The 21,448-nt window shown below is 41.2% G+C and overlaps 1 protein-coding gene across 4 annotated transcripts in view; it reads right to left on the minus strand.

Annotated features, from left to right (window-relative positions):
• The window catches only part of vps13b (vacuolar protein sorting 13 homolog B), a 298,568-nt gene that overhangs the window by 197,139 nt on the left and 79,981 nt on the right, over positions 1-21,448 (minus strand). For all 4 annotated transcript variants that reach the window (XM_084942710.1, XM_084942712.1, XM_084942711.1 and 1 more), the window contains 2 exons: positions 13,350-13,484; positions 12,370-12,549 (listed from right to left, as the gene is read on the minus strand). In XM_084942710.1, the coding sequence (XP_084798836.1) occupies positions 12,370-12,549; positions 13,350-13,484 (315 nt within the window). The remainder of the gene's footprint in view (positions 1-12,369; positions 12,550-13,349; positions 13,485-21,448) is intronic.

Raw genomic sequence — 21,448 nt, forward strand, 5'->3', positions numbered from 1 at the left:
GCAGACTCATTCAGCAGTCAATCAGCAGTCTTCACTTCCTCTGCTCATGTTATCTGTCACACCCCCCTCTCCCCCTTCTCTGCTTAAATACACTCATCCGTTATCATTCTAGCTCTCTCTACTGTTTTGATATCACTAGCGTTGTGTCAACATTTCAGGAGGCTGTGGATTCATGAGATGAGATTTTCCATCAGCTTCAAAATCTCAGACAACACGTATGTTTATCTTAAAAAATATCTTAAATTTCATGAAAAACTCTACAGCAAAGCAGAAAATACCATGTAAAAATATCACGTGGTAATAAGCCTACACCTATAATGAGGGAGACCCAGTAAACTTACAAACATCTATACACTACATGCAGACACAGGCAAAAACAGACCACAGGATTGGGTTACATGTAACTCACTGCATTCAAAATGTCCCCAGTTAGATAAATTTGCTGCCCTTTAGTAACTGGGAAGTTACACAGCTAATACACAGGACACTGACATGCTTATATTTAGGTGAACATATACATATATACATGAAACCAGTTTCACACTCAGATTGTATGACGCCAGTGTCAAAGGTCTGGTCTGTTTTCCCCCAGAAATACCAGAGAAGTAAGGGCTTAATAGTGCTGTCAACCATGGAACTGACAGAGGCCTAAAGCCCTGGAGCAAAGTCTCCACCTTGGCTGTATAGTTCAGCCACACAGAAGCAAAGATGTAGCCTGTAGGTTGGGTGTCAGGCCTCAATCTCAGCCCACACAGTTTATGCTGATACTACACACTGTGGGTACAGACTCACATTAGTCACAGCTTTTAAAACACGGCATCATATTTCATGGTAAATAGTTTTCATTATTAATTTTGGTAAAGAGTCTGTTACCAGGATGGTATGTCTGCATTTCTCTCTGTCTCTCACTCTTATTTTTCCTCTCACATAGGTCTAGAAAGCAAAAAAGTGTCGATGGGTCATAATAAATGATAATGATGCTCTAATTAAGCCTTTATTATTTATTATTATTTAAAAATGCTGATGGTGAGAATGAATGACAAAGACTGACACATGTGTTTGAAATATAGTTAAGAGGCTACAAAATGGAAAGCCATTTCATGGAAAAAAATCAGCTGTCATCAGCATACAAGTGAGGAAATTAAGGTCGTGACTAGACATGTTTGGGCCTGTCTCTAAACTATATTATGTAATAACAATGGTAAAAACGGGCACAGAAGAGAAAATTAATAGGTGCTCAGAGTCAAAATGACAACTGGCAATAAAAGTTTAGTTGAGCTGGAGATCACCAGTCACAAGGCCTTGCCTGGCCTTCAGAAACAATAAGGCTCAAGTTACCAGGAGAGGCTGAGGGGCAAAGGGAGGAGGATGCTCTCTTCACCCACAACACCATAACTCTCACTGGGCCAGAGCCTCTGTCACTGGATGCTGCTCTGGTTGGAGCTCCCAGTAACCTTTTAAATCAGGTCCCACTGACAGCTTCCATTAACATTCCTGCCCAGCCTGGCAGGCAATTGAACAAAGGTTAAGTGGGGCAGAGCAGAGCAGCATAGACTTTGGGGGTGGTGGTAAACTCTGAGACCAGGAACAGAAGAGCACATGGGTGCAGGACAGAAAAAGAGGAAAAAGCCACAAAGTGAGGGAGGGTAAAGATCAGAGATAGTGACGGAGACGGGGAGGGTACGGAGTGGAAAAAAAACTACAACAGGGAAGGGATCTGGAACTGCTTTGTATTTGTGTGTAAAGTTCTGAATAGGTGCTTATTTAGGCTCTGTCAGAACTAGTTTCTACATAATGCCGTTCAACCAATTTCGAAATGTTTATACCTGATCCCAAAAGCCACACTCAAAGTTGAAGTGTTAAACTTAACAACATAAAGTGCAGGGAAGATATGGTGTTGATTAACCATGGAAATAAAAGTTAAAACAGTTTTTTCCAGACTGACATGAGCAAATGAATAAAAGCAACTGAAGAGAGTTCAAACCTAAAGCATACATTCTCACAACAGGTTCCAGGGAATTGGCCTAAGCATTTAAGGTCATATGTCTTGTATGTATAAGTGAAATATGAAGTGGACCCACAGCGAGCAAAATGTTCCTCCAAGTATTAGTTTCATATCAATATTGTGCTAGTTTGGCACACTTATAAATACTCACAGAGCTGAGGCATTAACTTCTGCTGCAGCAAGAATAGCTGCTGCATTCCTGCAGCTAACAGGGAACTTGATAAACTAAACTATCCATTAATGTTAGGATGTGGCTGGTGTAGTGTATATCCTGCCCTTTCTCCAGCTGGCTAAATAAATGTAATAGTGACAAGAAGAAAAAAAAAGAAAACATCAGTGCACAGCAGGCTGCTCAGCATCTCTTAACGCTGCTGGCATTTTGTTCTTGTAAAAATGTGACACTTGCATTACAAAAAGGACTAAAAATGTACACCTGCCTCAGTTTAAAAAAAAAAGCAAAGAACCTTTTGGCACAGATGCCCCATAAAAAAAAGAAACTCTGTTTTTGTTACTTACTGATGGCCTCTACACTAGTTCTGCCCATTGTGGTGTATTAAAAATCACCACTAGTCTCTAGGAAAAGCTACTGGCAAAGAAACTCTGGTGACACACACACACACCCACAGACAGCTGGTCAGTGGAGGATCACTAGTACAAACACTAAAACATGCTCTTGTCATCTTTTATGCAGTTGAAAGGTGCAGAACATTACAGACTGGAGCTTTAAATCTTTAAATAATTTTAGCTGCCAATCATTCTGCTGGTCAAACCTGCATATACTTAGTCATCGCAGCATGACTGTTGGTTCTTTTATGGGAAATGACGCCAGTGATGTTCCTGTGTGGTCTGTGGGGGGACTTTGAAGACAAATGAGAGCTCTACATACAAAACAAGAAGAATTACAGAACTCTTAGGAGATAAATACGTGACGATACAATAAAGACTCTGAGAATCCATTTTTCAGTCTGTCTGTCACTGGAACAAATCACAATGGTTTTCAGTGACAGAAAGAAATATGCTTTGAACAACAGAAGACCAGGATATGTGGCAAACAAAACTTTGCAGAGTCCACTTCCTTCTATTGCTCTCTAACAGATGATGCTGAAATGTGCTCTTTGCCAGGAGCATTTATGAACAAAAGCCAGCCTAAAAAAACCCCTCAAAAATCCTTGTAATTGGTACTATTGAGAGTGTTCTGTTTGTGTGAATAAGTGTGTGTGTAAGCATAAGCCAGTTGTATGGGAGAATTCAACATTAGTGAAGCTGGTGTGTGTCACATTCCATTCCTGACTGAGCCTCACTCAACCCACCCCCCTGGTCTGGTTCCTACCGACTGATTCTGTTAATTACTTTGCCTTTTTTATTCTGAGAGAGCTGTGAGAAATGCCTCTCACCGCCACCGCTGTCCCACCCAGAACCCTACAACAACTATTAGCTTAATTACTTACATCTAACGTACTTCTCCAGTAATAATGTCCACATCAGCATCAAAGAGATTTCAAAGAACATCAGCTCCTACCCCTTCTTAACCCTATACACCACTTTCCTTTCAACTCCTTTTTTATCATCACTGCTGCCTGATGTGAGAATGCACCTTCTGCACTAATTTTTAATTTCCCTTGTATTCTTTGGAAGAGCTGATACTGCTATGGTTCTGTGTGGTTAAGCTTTGCGCACTGTGCGCACACAGACTCATTTGGGCAACAGCATAGCCTGGGAAAGTTTGTGCGGAGCACATAAAATAGGGGAGTGGAGGCGGAGGAGTGCCGTGTTGGGGGAATGAGAGAAGAGGTGAGGAGAGGGCTTGGTACGAGGGAGGAGACGCGCCGCGGCAGCTCAGCTGTGTAGAAGGTAATGGGCTCTCATCCCCTTCCCACGACCACCACGTGTTTTCTGATGGGCACTCAAGCGGCGAGACACATATTGGTTTGGCTACTGACACAGAACTCCAGCCAGCTCGCTTCAGTACTGCTCTGCTCTGCCTATTCAGCATCTGTCTGAACTCTGGTTAGCCTGTATATGACTTTAGGACTGGCAGAGTATGAATCAGTAACCAGCCTCTAATAATGTGAGGAGGTAGTGGTTGATCTCACTTGCTGGAACAGCAATAATGAGAGATGAAAGACAGAAGTATGGCTCACAGACAGACAGTGACACTGATAAACTGAGTGGCGTGATGAACAGGGAGCCACCGCAAATTGATGTTTGTCTCTGTCAGCAAAGAGAAAGAAATTCTCCATTATGGGGCATCTGCTAAACTACAGCCTCTCACATCAGCACATGTGTATATTTTATCATGAAGCATCACAAGGTTTAATCTTTAACATAAATTAAAAGATATCTTTGGCAGCTTTGGCAAGGATTATGCAACAAATTTTATGCACAGAAATGTATAAAGTAAATTGTAAATAGCTTGAAAGTTGAGGAAACCCTCTTAGTATCAGTATGATTAAAGCTAACTAATCCAAATGTGCATAACCGAAGACAGTGTTCAGGCCCTCCACAGTCCGTCTGGACATTATCCCCTCTAATTTGTGAGAATAAAACTTCAAGCCCCTGATTAAGTGATACAGGGTAGCCAATTGTTGTGACTGTACTGTGTGATGTTTGATCTGACTGTGTGGAATGTGGCGACCTTTGATCCAGTAACAACATTCAATTAGATAAGGTTAAGTAAATTGACCTCCTCCATCCCAGCTACTCAATCCAGAGCTGGATAAAGTGTAAACAGCTTCTATGCAACACAATGAACCAGAGTTTACAGTGAGTGTGCCCTGTTAACGCGTTGTAGTGTTGTTCTGCCTTTATAAACAGCGAAACAAAACTACTTCGCCTTTCCTGCAGTGATCACTGAAGAGTCTCTCCCTATCTGCCTCTAAGGAGCTTAACTTGGAATTACTTGTTGTAATAACTCAATAATAAGAAAGCGTGTGTCACTGACAGACCTTAAAAATAAATGTACCTTAGTGGTAAAATGAGTCAGGGAGCCCCGGGAATTACATTACACCCAGTAGCTGACAAGCTAAATCACCATGTTGCAGCTGTGGAGCAGAAAGCATCATCAGAAAATTGTAGGAAATTTAATTTCTTCATGTACTGAGTACTGTAGTAGTAGTACTGTACAAGCTCAGCACTAAATGCTTCTAAAAGTAGGCATTATCAAAATCCATGCAGTATCATTGGAATGCTTTCACAAGTATACTGTTCATGTGCCTTACAGAGGAGATTTACTTCCTTTTTTTTTTTGTTATTTCAGTGTGGATCGCCAAAGTTCACCTAACAATCTGAATGAAGACATACAAAACGTAAAACGCTCACATCTATATTGTAAAACCTTTAGACATTTAAGATTTGTGACTTCAAGGAGGATCCACATTTATTATGTAGCCCCAAACACACAGGTAGTCACAAGGAAACACACCAAACATAAAGTTGAGTTCAAACTGGTACAGAAACATTACTACACTTTAGACTTCTGCCTTGTGCCCACGTTATTTCTAAGTGCTATAGACTTTTCATCTGGAAGTGACATTCACACTAATGTGATACGAGATCCTTTCACAGCCATTACAAGCAGTCATTACGCCTTTCAGAGATCACGCTAATGAGACTGATTAGGTAATATTTTCTCCACTTTCACATGGTGAGAAAGGCTAATTGCTTATCTCCTTCCCTTTGACTCTACCTTACCTAGACAACAACCTTCAGGGGTAAAATAGCAGTGACCCACAATGACCTCTTTTCACACTTAGAGACTAAATCTTCTACAGCTTCAACCCCTTAACTAGGCAGAGCATAACTAACCATTATTGTGACTGATTAATGTTATTTGTGTAACGGTAGCAGTGCTACATCTCATCTTCCCAAAATGTTATATTTCTACTTTTATTCTATAATCTTTTATTTCAATTCTGTTACTTTACTGTTATTATAACAGAAGTTTCCTGAGTGTGTCATTTGCACTCATTTACTACGTGGTGTAAACACAATCCCATCTTCTGTTCATATTGAATCCTGAAGGGAAGATCTAAAATACTCGCATTGGAGCTGTGATATCATTAGAGTGAGGACTAGCATCACTATCTTTAGTCTGAGTCACACTCCAACCCTACCCCATCTCTAGCCTTAGCCCTCATCTCTTTGTGCCCAATCTGTATGTTCGTCCCTCTGCCTCAGGCTTTAAGAACTGTGAGACTGGCCTAAATAGCCCAACACTTCACAGATGAACAGCTCCAGTAATGGGCTGTGATTGACCTCGACAGCCATCTCTGAGAGGATTCTCTGGGGTCTAATCTCCAGATTACCTGCCTTGCTACATACATACACAAAACATGATGAGAGTAGCTGCCTTGGTGATTAAACACACTATTGTGGAAGTCACTGGGTGCTTAAACAAACAAACACTTGGGATAACGTGTTTTGGTCGAGTTTCATGCCCTTGCACACTTGCCCTTAAAATTGAATGGCAAGACTCATTTTAATTTGCATGAGGCAAAGCCCAATGAGTATTTCCAAGTCCTGTTAAATTCTCATACTCCTTAGAATTGTATGAATGCACACTCCCAGACATTATCTGAAGTAGCTACTTGTCTCTTCATTTATTCACAGTCATCTCTTGTGAAATTTTGATCAGGTCCCAACAGCTGAAGAGCTGGTCACTTCATTTATGACATTTGCCTAGTAAATTGCTTTCTGAGGTTTCTCCCAAGCATGTACAATAAATGTATTTTTAGTACCATTTTGTCTACTGTAGATCTATCAGCCAGAAAAAGTTCAGGCAGCAGCTTAAAGCCATCAAGTTTCTGCCTGAAACCAAGCCAGACTGTTGATTTAACACTCTATGGAGTGAGGGAACACATGCAAAGGAGGGGAAAAGAGCATGATAGATGGACATATGAAAGTACGGCAGTCCTTTGAAAGATTGTAATGGAGGAGGCTACCAAGGGAGATCCCACTTCAGTTCACACCCCATCTACAGTGTCAGTGCAACCCATTCAAAGGCTATCATTTCAGTAAAGACGCAAACAAAGCATGTGTAGCAGTTTCTCTGCATTTGCACGTGCATGCACTGACCAGTGAGTATAATGGCATGCATTCATGTGCTCGAGTCGAACGGTCAGATCAAAGTCAGGTGGTGCTTCAGTGCCACCTGCTCTCATTAGTCTTTGGGTCTGCAGACTCGAGGTACTGTAGAACCCCACCTGTTTCTGACTGCTGTGGACAGGCCTCTCAGGACACTTACATAAATGGGCACAAATACACACCAACACTTATATATAGGTTTGCATAAAATGTCACCATAATGCATGCAACATCTGCTTTCCTATAATATATATATAAGAAATATGTTTCGACTTAATTCAGAATAAACTCTGAAGCAGTTTCTTCCCCCCATTTGTCTAATTTTAAAGCAGTAATTGAGAAGAAAACAGCTTTAACAACTATTAGGGAACTAAGTGTGTTCAGTATTACAGCACTTTGGGAATTCACACAGGATTAATTCCATGTAGCTTTCATTATTCCCTTCAATATGTTAAAATTGAGATTAAAGATCACTTTGTTCCTCTATTCTCCCTGCTCCCATGGTATGGTAAAGAGATCAAAACTGAAGGGCTTTATAGGGAACATCTTTAACATTTGCTCTGCTCTCAGTGTGCTTGATTAAATGTAACATTTTGAGATCCCAGAGTTCTGAGAAAAGCATAAATCATTGTCTCGCAGCTGCTGCCGTGCCTAGGGAAAACACATGCTATCCCTCACAGACTCACACTCTCCCTCTCTCTTCTACAATCATAAAACTCACTCGAGCCATTGGTCCCTCCCTCCTCTGCTGAAATCACAATGGTAAAGTGAGTGTGTGTTTGGGGTGGGGGACACCTGCAGGCTGCTGCTTGCCCCACGGTTCAACATAAACCCCAGCTCCTCACACGCCCTCTAGCCCTTTACTCTTGCACACTAGCCCCATCCAAGGCCCCTTAGTCCTTCCCATCCATCAGTGATGACAGACCCAAGACTGAGCCAAAAGCACATAGTCAGCCAGCCAGCCAGCCACTGTCCAGGGATCAAAATGATCAAACTGTCTCTTGAGTACCAGTGATAATTTACACTCAAAGTAGCACTAGAGGTCACTGTGAATGACATGGCCAAGGATTTCTGGACCCAGTCACTAAAGGCACTGCTCTACTCTGATTAAATTCAAAAATAATTTATAGATCTAATACCAGAGGCATCCATTCCAGTGCATGCTGGTGAATGATGACATGTCCCTGGCTCTCAACTAGGCCCATGTGGAAGAAAAACCTATGCCCTTCTGATCCTGTCCGCCAACCTGGATTGCTGTCTGCTGTGACTTAAAAGCAGCTACCTCACTTGCACCACAAGTCTGACTCTTCGCCCTGCAGACTTGCATGTTTCCATTGTTGATTTATTACAATAGTTTATCTTTTATTTATTTAATTAAAAAGTGGCGCTGATATATTTTATTATTCATGTCTCATAATGCAAGTTTGGTTATTTCAGAAGAAAAGAGCATTAAAAGGATATTGTGGCTATCTGGGTCGACTAATCAACTTGGAGAAAGCCTGTGGGACCGTCATGTTGTAATCTAAAGGGTTAATGGCGAGAAATAAAATTACTCGACCCTTTTGGATCCATAAAAGAGGACACTTCAAAGCAGAGCTGCTTAGTTCTTCTGCGTAAAAACCCACGCCTTTAATTGTGCTTAATTTATTAGAATGTTCCAACCTCAGCTCTGTTAAATAAAAACACATTATTCCCGATCTGCAGGAGTTCTACAAGTGTACAGGGACTCCCTCCAACCGCCAACCATAGCCACCCAACCCACCCTCTTCATTTTCTAAGTAAATTGGAATTTTGTTTTAGTTCACTGGTAAACAATTAGACAGAAAACAGATGTCACTGGCCATATTTAAAAGCTACTCATCTCCTTAGATTAACTTTGTATAAAAGAGTTATAAGGAGTGAGAGAAAGAATGAGACAATTAAACGTGTCAAAGCTTTCATTAAAATACTGGACTACAAATAATTCAAATAAAACAATATATCAAAACAACCAATTTATCTTTACTTTAACACTGAAAATTAACATTTCCCAACATTCCCCCTGGAGATATGAGCCTTTCCGAGCCTTGAGAAATTAGAAGGTGCATGGCATTGAGGAAATGGCTTCTGGGATGAATTAAAGGATCTATAAGGAAAGTGCTGTTGATTTTCAGAGCCTGTCACAAGCTCTAAGAAATGAGACAATGCAGAGATCACTCATACATAAAGGGGCAGAGGCAAAATACGAAAAAGCAAGACTTCTCTTGACTTATAATCAACTGCAGTCAATCAAATAAAGGTATATGAATGTATATATATTTAAACACTTCACTGACTACACACTGGTAGCTTAATGGCAATTACACCCATTCCCCCCCTCCCCCGTTATGCTTTGAGAACTGGGCAGAAATCGCTCATAACTCTGCTGTGTTTTCCACTGCATCCTACTGTCAGGAGTCAGCTTTTCTCCCTACCCCGGTCGTATACTCAGTGTATAATGATCACACTTTAGGAATTTGGTAAATGGACTCAGCAGAACCACATGGGAAGAATAAAGTGTGTTTGATGCCAATACCAAGTGCTCCAACAACTGAGGAATGTCATGATCACAAAATGTTGAACCTCTGAGCTAGCCCTGTGGGAGCAAAGTGTCCAGCCTACTTAGAGCAGTGCCACACCACCTTTCATCTCTTGCTGAATGAGGCGTTGCATCCATCATTCTATTAACATTGCTCTAACAGGCTCCTAGTCACCCTCTGGATGACAGCAGGGACATGGGACATGTGGGCTAACCAAAGGCTTTGATGTAAGCCTGACCACCATACAAAACACAGAGCTTTAAGAGACACCCCAAAACCCTGTGTACACACACAAGTGTTATCCTCAGCAGCATGTTAGGAAAAATACAGAGAATGAGAAAAACGTTCCACGTGTGGTAAAGTTGTTACCTTACAGTCACACGCTTTTACTACACATTTGATTATTAGATCAATTAGATGTCTAGGGCATTAATCGTTTCAATATTCCAAAAACAAAAGTGATTGATCTGAGACTGAAATGCACAAGGGGCGAAATACAGCTCTATCTTTGGTAGCACGCTGCAGCACACACACACACACACACACACACACACACACACACACACACACACACACACACACACACACACACACACACACACACACACACACACACATACACACACACACACACACACACACACACAATGTTTGTGATTCTCGTTATCAAAAGGGTGAAAGCTATTTGCAAATATGGCACATATCACAGCTGATTTGTGGCTTTTCTCCGTCATTTAGACACATGTGAGTGACACATATTTATATAAGTAATATGAAGGTAAACATGCCCCAAGTCTGAATGGCAGCCAGTTAACTGACTGATGAATCCCACACTGTTAAATATCGTAAGTCCGAAAAGAGACAATAGAGACGTTCAGACAGTGAGAAAAAAAAAGAGCAATCTGAACTTAAAAGACAGGGGGGGGAAAAGAAGAGAGGCAGTGATGAGAAGTAGCACAGACCTGCACTGCTCCACATCTGCTGGAGATATATTCAGTTCTTCTGGGAGTCATCCCCCCCACCTCCTTTTACCTTCATCTCCTTTCGCTCTCCCACTCTCTTTGCTTCCTTTTGGTCTTCTGGTTTGTGTTCAGATCAGGTTTTAATATTCAAAAATATGTACTGCCTTTATGAGCCATGCTTTACTGAAATAATATGGTCTCTAAATCACAGTAATGGTTTGAGGCCGTGGACTAAACAGAGTTTACCGGAGCTCCTAAAAGTATCTATCTACTACGTGTCTGAGTGATCATGTACGTAAATGATGGGAGAACTTCTCGTCGGAAACACTGATTTTAAAAATCTGCCTTTCTGTCACTGTAACTTGCAGGAAATGTATTCAGTGACTGTCCTCACATTTATCAAACCATTACCTCTCTAAGAAATGTCAGCCTGCCTTTTATTTGCAATTTACAGCAGTGTCCTGGCACTTAGTTCACTAGAAATGGGAAAGTAAATGATAGAGTGAAATTTAAAGAGCAATACAGTGCCTGGTTAGGGATGATCTCCAAAATCTACTGTCTCTAAACAATACTTTTCTTCTTACTTTCCTGCACCCTTAGCTACAACCGCATCTTCTTCTCACAGTTTAAACTACCTGAGGCCAGCTCTATACACACTTCAGAGCTGACATGTTTAAGGCCTGAGCCCTGATATGATTCAGGAGTTGGCGGTTTGCACAAATCAAGGCTACACAATGAATCTCTGTAGTCCGGTATTAAAAGTAATGTACAACTGTGACTCTGAAGACAACTCTGAAAACAAATACTGGAGCTGTATTGTTTTACCTTGTCACCCCAGGCTTCTCCTGTATCTGATCTTGGGATCTGATCTTGGGAGAGGGTTGCAGGAAAACAGCCCAGAATGTACTTTAAGCCCCCTACTGTGGGCTTTTAGAAACTTGGGAGTGGCTAAAGGCCATGACATAGTAGAGACTGTCCCATACTTCGAGAGGTATCAGTTTTTCTCGGGAAGACCGTTTTTTAAGTTGACGGTATGAAGAATATTAATAACACACTAATATCCATAGTCATATCTATTTCTAGAAGCTCATACAGAAAAATGAGGGCATCCTTGGCGACATGTACAGATGTGATGATTAATATCCTACTTACTAAATCAAGCACTGCAGCACTTTCAATTTTGGAATTGGTTTGCATTTTTAGCTCTTTGGAAAGGCTACTGAATAATCCCACTCCCTCTCTCAAAAGGCACATGCATGCACCCACACACCCTCACAATGACACAGGAAACATAATCTGTGGTCTAGGGATGCAATCAAAACTGCAACCTGACATCAGAGCAGCCGCCAACAGCAATCCTCAAGTGGTTAGCTGTTGTTAGCCAGCTCAGCCCAGTGCTGACAGAGACTAACTGCTGTTTAGAGAAATCACACTGCCTGAAAAGAGATGCAGGGCTGCCAACCCTGCTTCAAGGATAGCAGAGTGGGAAACACTTATCGGCTTTACTAAACAAATAACTGAAAGGGGGCACTACATGACATTATGAGAGGAAGGAAAATATGACAACCTAAACAAATGGAGACTCCTGAATTAGATCACCAATAGTGCAGATATAATCAGTGCCTGTAACAAACCAAAACACCAAAACCACAACCAGAAAATGAACTAAAACCTGATTTATAAATGAAGGGTGGGGCGGGGTGGGGTGGGGTGGAGAGGAGAGGAGAAAAGAGGGTAATCCATACATTTAAAACACTTCTACCTGAGTTCCTGCAATCATCTCCTTGCTGAGGGACCTGAATAGAAAATGCCAGCAGGTCAGGGGCCAGCAAAGATTCAGGCTTGCGAATCTCATTAAGCCAGCGGCTCATATGTAGTTCTTTAGTGTCAGATGGACCCTGAATCAGAGGAACCAACTTCTCCTTCACTCCCTCTCCTGAACCTGAAAGACAAGAGTAATAGTTTGTAATATTTTACAAACTCTTCACTTCTCCAAATCAAGCTATAATGACTCCCATAAATTGGAAAGCATTTCTGAAATAGGAATGACCAAATGTACACATAAAATAAAACATTTGTAAATGTTTCATGTATTAAAAACAGCCCTTTATTTGAACTTCCTTGTGATTCACCTTGAAGTAACTGCAACAGCACTATTTGGTTGCTATACAGAAGGCAAAAGGCCTAATAACGAATTATGAATTATTATTATGACCACTCCTATGCACCAGTAAAGCCATGTTTTGTTAATTTTTCACTTTAGTTGAAGAGCTCATAGTCCAAAAGAACAACTTTGCCCTCCATCGTCATTTTCACTTTTCACTCTTTATGTGCACATATTTTTGTGACTCTACAATAAATGGTCATTTTAAAATAAGGGCATTAACTGCACATGGTTTGCTTGTATTTCTATATTGACAGCTGCAATAGATCTACTAATCTGACCCACATCATGTGCAGCTTGACCTTGTGAACTCTGTGCTATGACACTAGCTCCAATAACATCCTTGCCATCAAAGACATGGCCACAGCCCAATGACAGCGCCCCAGGAGAAAACAGCAACTGAATCACATAGCTGGATAGAAATCAACATAAAGACTGAGCAGGAAAACGAGAGGGAGCAAGACAGAGTAGAGTGTGTAAAAGCATAAGTTAAAGAAAGTAAAAGAAGAGTCTAGTCTGTCTCACTCTTTCCCTCCTACACAGGCAGTAAAGTTTTAACAGGGCACAGCTGCACACACCTGGGGTCCTGGCGCACACTTTTACAGCTCCCACGGTTCCTGAGGCACATTTCACCGTCGCACGGCTGCAGAACTTCAGCTCCAGGTTTTGGACCGAGCCTTCGAGAGTCGGTGACGGGCCTGGATATTTCACACCTAATAAAAAAAAGTGAAAAAAAGTGAAAATGAACTGCAGTCCGGCAGATTTAAGCACCGCTTCTGTGACTTAGTTAAACACCTGATTGGCCTTTAATTGTTCTTGACCAGCTAGTTGCTCTTAAACACAGAAATCAAGAAAAGGTGTCCTCTGTTTTCAACAGTATTACTGATCGCATCTCTTTGACATATAATCTGAATTAAAATACATTTGCATATTAAGGTCAGCTATAAACCATGACAAATGACACTGGGCATTTTTTCTAAAATACATGATGCACCTTCTCAGTTTTAAAGTTTACGCCAGTCCATACTTAAAGTTATTATTTTCTTTAATGTTATATCTTCTTGTGAGTACAAGCGGACAGGGTCTGAAAATTTATAGAGGTTATCTTTGTTTATTATTGGAATTTTTGTTTCCTGTGAAAACTTTTAGATCATTTTGGATACAAGACAGTCTGAAATCACACCCACACTGTTACACCTAAAAATCCTGATAAAAAGAGATCTAATTAACTTGTCGTGAGTAATAGTTTATTTCCAAAACAATATTCCATGTAGTCACGTTTGTATTCAGCTTAGTGTCAAGTACAGCTCACTTCACACCAGCATTACATCACAGGAGCCTCAAGTGTTCCTCACTCTATGATTACTTCTCTTAATGGCAGCCTAGTGTGGAAGAACCTCCTGTCTTCCATCTTTCCAAAATGAAACTGTTTGCAATGTGACAAGGAATTACATATTCTCTATTATATGTCAGTGTTATTTCTATGGTGAGAGGCTATTTCAAACACATAACAGGAGAAGCAGGGAGACATAGCTGGATGACTAAAAGATACTCTGGAGTTAAGGAAGTTATGTGCCAAACCGCCTGTTGAGAGAGGAGAGGAGGATCCATTCATCACATGCTACATTCTTCCAGTAAGCTGGAACTGTCCAAGGGAATCACATTTAATTCTTGCATCACCTGTTCCAATAAGGCTTTCCTTCTCAAATAATCCTCTCATACAGTGATTGTGCTTTATTTCCTACAAGTGTCCACAGCACTTTTTCAGTCGAGTTTACAACTTACTGGGGCTTTTTCTGTCGTGTGTTGGCCAAGGGACGGTAAAGTCACTGAGGAAACGGCATAAAAAGGTTCAATATCAACATAAATAAACTCAAGTTTAGCATACAAAACACTTTCTACTGCAAATCTCACACACACACACACACACACACACACACACACACACACACACACACACACACACACACACACACACACACACACACACACACACACACACACACACACACACACAAGCGCTTTATTCTATGCAAAAGCACTTTTAACTTAATGTTCACTCACACCAATGGATGCTTGAAGAGCAACTCGAGGTTCGGTAACTTGCCCCTACTGAATCATCCCTTTGCAAGTATGCAAACTTATGTCTAGATTTGGTCACTTACTCAGCCCAGGATGAATACAACCTTAGATAAGTGTAGGACGAGCTCTACTTCCTGAGCCACTCTACTAGTTTTATCCTCTCAAACTCTTTTCTATACACACAGATATTATATAACAAATTCCCTTCTTACACAGGTGATTGAAAAATCTAAACACTGTATAACCAGTGCTAAATTGGATGGGCTGTTTTACACCAACATAGCACACAGTATTTTCTGATCAACTAAAAATTCAAATGTAGTTTCACCGTAAATCAGCAGTGTGAAGTAGGGCATGTTTGAGTAGTCACACACATAGCACACTTAACCGGGGGAATTATTGAAAATTGCTAAAAATCTCTAACCACTGACTTCCCTCCTCTCTCTCTCTCAGACAAATTGCCCATCAACCTCTTCACCTGCTGTCTAAGAGGCCCTCTGTGAGACCAGATGGAAGATGGTTATGTTAATAACCCTCCTTCTGTCTCTCTGTCTCCCACTTAATATATCTGCAGGTCAAACAGAGCAGTGCTGTACAACCACTCTGTGCATTTAGCTGCCTTATTCTGTTTAGGCTGAGGCTGTAATACTGGCAACCAGTAATATATATCTTTGTCTTGGAGCCACTTTCTATTTACACTGCAGTACAGTTTGACAAACGTATAATATATATATATAGTTCTTTTAAGTAGATGGTAATGCCCAATGTAAACCTTGTAAAATAAAACAACACCGCTCTCAAAATCTTCAGCATGCTCTATTGCAAACTAATGGCATCCAAATGATGAGGGTCATTTTGCTCTTTATACGGTTTCTTTCCCACTCCTAATTTTAACCTAAGAATCAGCAGAGCTGCAGAGTCGGCACCTTAATTATCAACCAAACACTAATCAGTGAGTCCGTGCTCCACGCAACCAAGGGGGTGTCCCAAGTACACAATTTCAGTAATCTTATCTTTTCTATATATTTTTTTAAACCAGGGAAGCAACTTTGGTCTTCAAAGAATGTATGTGAAAATTCCCATACATTTATGTTCATACGGATATGCGCGTATATACATGAAACACTGATTTCTAGATTAGTTCATGTGGCCAAGGACCAGAGGGAATGACTAAAAGTGATATATGTACTACATAAAGTTAGGTTCACTTCTCCCACTAGAAACAATATAGTATAGTATAATATGTATTTGTCATAAAAACATTGCCCAAGACATTTGGCTTTATCAATTCAATTCAATTCAATTCAATTCAATTTTATTTATATAGCGCCAAATCACAACAAAAGTCGCCTCAAGGCGCTTCATAGATACAGAGAAAAACCCAACAATCATATGACCCCCTATGAGCAAGCACTTTGGCGACAGTGGGAAGGAAAAACTCCCTTTTAACAGGAAGAAACCTCCGGCAGAACCAGGCTCAGGGAGGGGCGGCCATCTGCTGCGACCGGTTGGGGTGAGAGAAGGAAGACAGGATAAAAGACATGCTGTGGAAGAGAGACAGAGGTTAATAACAGATATGATTCAATGCAGAGAGGTCTATTAATACATAGTGAGTGAGAAAGGTGACTGGAAAGGAAAAACTCAATGCATCTTGGGAATCCCCCGGCAGCCTACGTCTATTGCAGCATAACTAAGGGAGGATTCAGGGTCACCTGGTCCAGCCCTAACTATATGCTTTAGCAAAAAGGAAAGTTTTAAGCCTAATCTTAAAAGTAGAGATAGTTTCTGTCTCCCGAATCCAAACTGGAAGCTGGTTCCACAGAAGAGGGGCCTGAAAACTGAAGGCTCTGCCTCCCATTCTACTTTTAAATACTCTAGGAACAACAAGTAGGCCTGCAGAGCGAGAGCGAAGTGCTCTAATAGGGTGATATGGTACTACAAGGTCATTAAGATAAGATGGGGCCTGATTATTTAAGACCTTGTATGTGAGGAGCAGGATTTTGAATTCAATTCTGGATTTAACAGGAAGCCAATGAAGGGAAGCCAAAACAGGAGAAATATGCTCTCTCCTTCTAGTCCCTGTCAGTACTCTTGCTGCAGCATTTTGGATTAGCTGAAGGCTTTTCAGTGAGTTTTTTGGACATCCTGATAATAATGAATTACAGTAGTCCAGCCTGGAAGTAATAAATGCATGAACTAGTTTTTCAGCGTCACTCTGAGACAGGATATTTCTAATTTTAGAGATGTTGCGCAAATGGAAGAAAGCAGTCTTACATATTTGTTTAATATGTGCGTTGAAGGACATGTCCTGGTCAAAAATGACTCCAAGGTTCCTCACAGCGTTACTGGAGGCCAAGGTAATGCCATCCAGAGTATGAATCTGGTTAGATACCATATTTCTAAGATTTTCAGGGCCGAGTACAATAACCTCAGTTTTATCTGAATTAAGAAGCAGAAAGTTAGCGGCCATCCAGGTCTTTATGTCTTTAAGACATTCCTGCAGTTTAACTAATTGGTGTGTGTTATCTGGCTTCATGGACAGATAGAGCTGGGTGTCATCTGCATAGCAGTGAAAATGTATGCTATGTCTTCTAATGATGCTGCCTAAGGGAAGCATGTATAATGTAAACAGAATTGGTCCTAGCACTGAACCCTGTGGAACTCCATAATTAACCTCAGTGTGTGAAGAGGACTCTCCATTTACATGCACAAATTGGAGTCTATTAGATAGATATGATACAAACCACTGCAGTGCAGTACCTGTAATACCTACAGCATGTTCTAATCGCTCTAATAGGATATTATGGTCGACAGTATCGAACGCTGCACTGAGGTCTAGCAGGACAAGCACAGAGATGAGTCCACTGTCAGAGGCCATAAGAAGATCATTTGTAACCTTCACTAAAGCTGTTTCTGTGCTGTGATGAGCTCTGAAACCTGACTGAAACTCTTCAAATAAACCATTCCTCTGCAGATGATCTGTTAGCTGTTTGACAACTACTCTTTCAAGGATTTTTGATATGAAAGGAAGGTTGGAGATTGGCCTATAATTAGCTAAGACTGCTGGGTCTAGAGATGGCTTTTTGAGTAAAGGTTTAACCACAGCCAGCTTGAAGGCCTGTGGTACATAGCCGACTATCACTGAGTGTATCTGAGTAAACCTAAAAACACATGACCCATCTACCCTGAAAGAGTAGCCTATTCATGGAGAATGAATAACCAGACTCAGTGACCATTTGGCCTTTTTCAACACAGCACTAAAAGAAAAATGACATCAACAATGATGAGTTGCCCCGACTGTTCCCCAGAGTCTGGACAAGACGAAGATGTTAAAAGTGCAAGCCAATCTGTAATATGACAGGGGCCTTTTCTTCTACTCTGTGTTCTCTTTGATAAATGGCACTAGAGGTATCACTATAACATATCCCCTTGCCCACATAGATGTCCTAAGGGCACTGTGCACCTGCTGGGTTGGTGGTTGTTGCATGGGGGAGCTCCAAGCAATGTTTTGTCCAGCTGTTAGGACTATAAAATGTGGGGTACACAGGAAGAGTAAAAACACAAGGGTAGGTAGTTTGTTGGCTTAAACAGCAGTATCCCGTGTGATTCATGTGTGTATGTTGGGTTAGAGTGTGTATAGAGTGTGTCAGTGTGACTGACTGAGTGAGTGAATGTGTGTGGTACTGTTACTCGTCAAGCAAAGGCAGGTGCAAGAAGTACATAAACACACAGCTAGGGGCCAGAGAGTATGGCACTCCATCAAACACTAAGGGCGCAACTGTGGGCAGCTGGATTTGCCATAGAAAACACCAATGAGAAAGTGCGGAGAAGATGAAGGGAAGGGGGCCTGAAAGTCAATAAAGAGGGGTAGAAAGAGCTGATGCAAAAAAGCAGAATGCACACACTAACACATGCACCGTATGGGAGGTGGAGGGTACTTTCTTTACTTTCTGCATACCTCAATAGTTGGCGTGTCCATGGTTCAGTATATATGTGCAGCACATCTGCAGGCTTGAAAGCCATGCTTTACACATTCCAACATGTCCTGCTCTCACAGCTTTGGGGAAGGCTATGGGAAAGTTGTCTGCCTATAATGGTGGACCAGGCAATATTCTACCTCAAGATGCGAACCATTTCTTTTAGTCTATATTCACAAAACCCAGAAATAGTTTTACTTTCATTTATGATGCTATATAAAAAATGTTTAGTTTTCCTATTTTTCAAATACTACACCATATAACAAGTCTGAAAAAAATCCCAAGACAGACAAAAAAAGAGATAACGATACAAAATACAGTAAAAACCAAGCTATAGGACTTGTGCTAGAACACCTATTAAAAGCTGTGTTTTGATTACCCTCCCTCTTTGCAGCTACATACTCCATGCATTAATGACCAGCTTTATGTGTGATGGAAACAAGTTAAAAAAAAGGGTGTAAATTATCTCAAAACCATAAAGGGCAGGTGAAAAGACAAAGACAGACAAAGAAGGGGAAAGAACCTAAAGTATTAAAACCTCCAAGGTTGGCAATGGGCCCACAGCAGCTAGGGGGCTGACAGAAAAAGAGGTAGACATAGACAAGTTGGGTAGCCTGAAAGCAGCCAGCTGAGCCATTAAGTGCTGATGCAGAAACAATAACTGTCTCTCCTAAGTCAGGAGGGAAGCAGTAGAAGCAGTAAGTAGGAGCAGGTCTGCTGGCATCTTGCCCAGAACTGACACACAGCAAAAATGCAGACACATGCTGAGAGAGTGGGACAGGAAAACAGACAAGGTGAACCAGTAGTGGTTTGTTATGCAGTTAAAGCTAAAAGGAGAGCAGCTTTGTTACTCAAACAAAGGTCTGCATTAGAGAAAGAAAAAAATCGAATTACTACGATAACAAGAACTGATTTTTATGATAGTAAAAATGACATTGAGGTACTTTTGGGGGATGCATTAAAAGTTCATTATGGTTCCATCAGAGGATCTTTCTTATGAAATTGCGTTGATATGACATGTGTTGTGATTTAACACAACATAAATAAAAATAAACTGAGCTGAGCTAAATTATAATTGATATTTGAAGGGATTGCAGTTAGAAAAAAAAATAGATATCACAACTACTATTTAGCACAGGTTAAAGCTGTAAGAATATCTGCACACAGGAAGAATATGCATGTTTGATTTCAAACAGATGTAAACAACAACAACAGCTGTTTGTAGATAGATGAAGGAGCTGGGCAGTTTATATAACCAGTAATTGCTGCCAGAGTTTGGGTTGTTTTTTGAGGGGGACTTTGCATATTAGGAAGAATTGTTTTTTTGTTTTGTTTTTTTTAAAGTTGGGTGGTGAGACAGAAAACAGAAAAGCAATCCAGCAAGTGTCTGTAAACAAATGGGTTTCCTTACACATATGACAAAATCCCAGTCAAGCTGCTCCTACCTCACTGAATGAAGGTTACAGCGGTAGTGGTGTGTGCAAGCGGTACTCGCTCCCTATACCTGTCATGGTATAAAGACAATGATGGGGTATAAGTGCCGGTGGTAGCAGAAGCTGGGGGTCTAATTTTCTTGATTTCCATCCCCTCCAGGTGCTGCTGGCTTTTCTGTCGGCCCACTGAAGCAGTGACACATGTTCTCCACACATTCAAACTGTGGTTCTCTCTGCCACTGAATTACCACAATTAAGGAGTCTTCATGCGGAAGCAATTTGGCCAATACTAATGTGCCTAGGCAGTGAGGTTTGGAAGACAGTGGTTGGATGGGGTTGGGGTGGTGGTGGTGGTGGTGGGTGGGGGGATGAAGAGCAAAACTGAATGGAGAGTTATAAAAGAAGTAAGATGAGGGAAAGAGAGAGAGTGTGAGAGAAAAGGGGGCGACAGATGTGCTAAATGTGATAGACAAACATGTGCCGTGACATAGATGATTCCCCCATTGCCACTTGTAAGGAAATAATTAGTCGGTGGTAAGATAGGTCATTAAAACACAGTTCTGGTTGAGAAGGTCTGCCTCTCAATCTCCCATATCCCCAGCCTAATGCTGCTCTGACAAATTTGGTTAGCATAAGAAACAGGGGCATTCTAGCTTTGAAGCAGATGCCAGGAGGGAATACCAGTGTGGTTTCACCATGAGAGATGCTCGAAACTACAGACCACAGCTAATGACGCTAAACCAGTCCCTTCTATTGCTGAAATCCAACTCTGGATTACTATCCGTTCTCTCTCGCACTCTCTAGATCTCTGCATCTCTATAACTTTTTCTTGTCCTCTTTCACAAGCTTTCCCCTTCTCACTCCACTGCCCTTATGAGGGGAGAATTAAAGAGAAAACGAGCAGAGCATTCTTGTTTATCAATAATCCAACGAGATCAATATTTATGTCTGAGCTTTGCAGAGGCTGACTGTGTCTGTGTGTGGTGGTAGCCAAGACGTGACTGGGGTTTTGGTGCTGCTGAGACACTTCAATGGGAGTTACAGTGGAAATTTATGGCTCTGTGACGTGGAGCTATGTGCTCAGTCGGCACTAGTCACTACCCTCAGATGGGGCGGTTGGCTCACAGCAGGGAGCCAGCTCTGCAGACACTACCAGATGACATAAATACAAACAGATTTATTTGA

The sequence above is a fragment of the Perissodus microlepis genome, chromosome 11 (assembly GCF_051167445.1).
Source record: "Perissodus microlepis isolate ML-2025 ecotype Zambia chromosome 11, ASM5116744v1, whole genome shotgun sequence".
NCBI lineage: Eukaryota > Metazoa > Chordata > Actinopteri > Cichliformes > Cichlidae > Perissodus > Perissodus microlepis.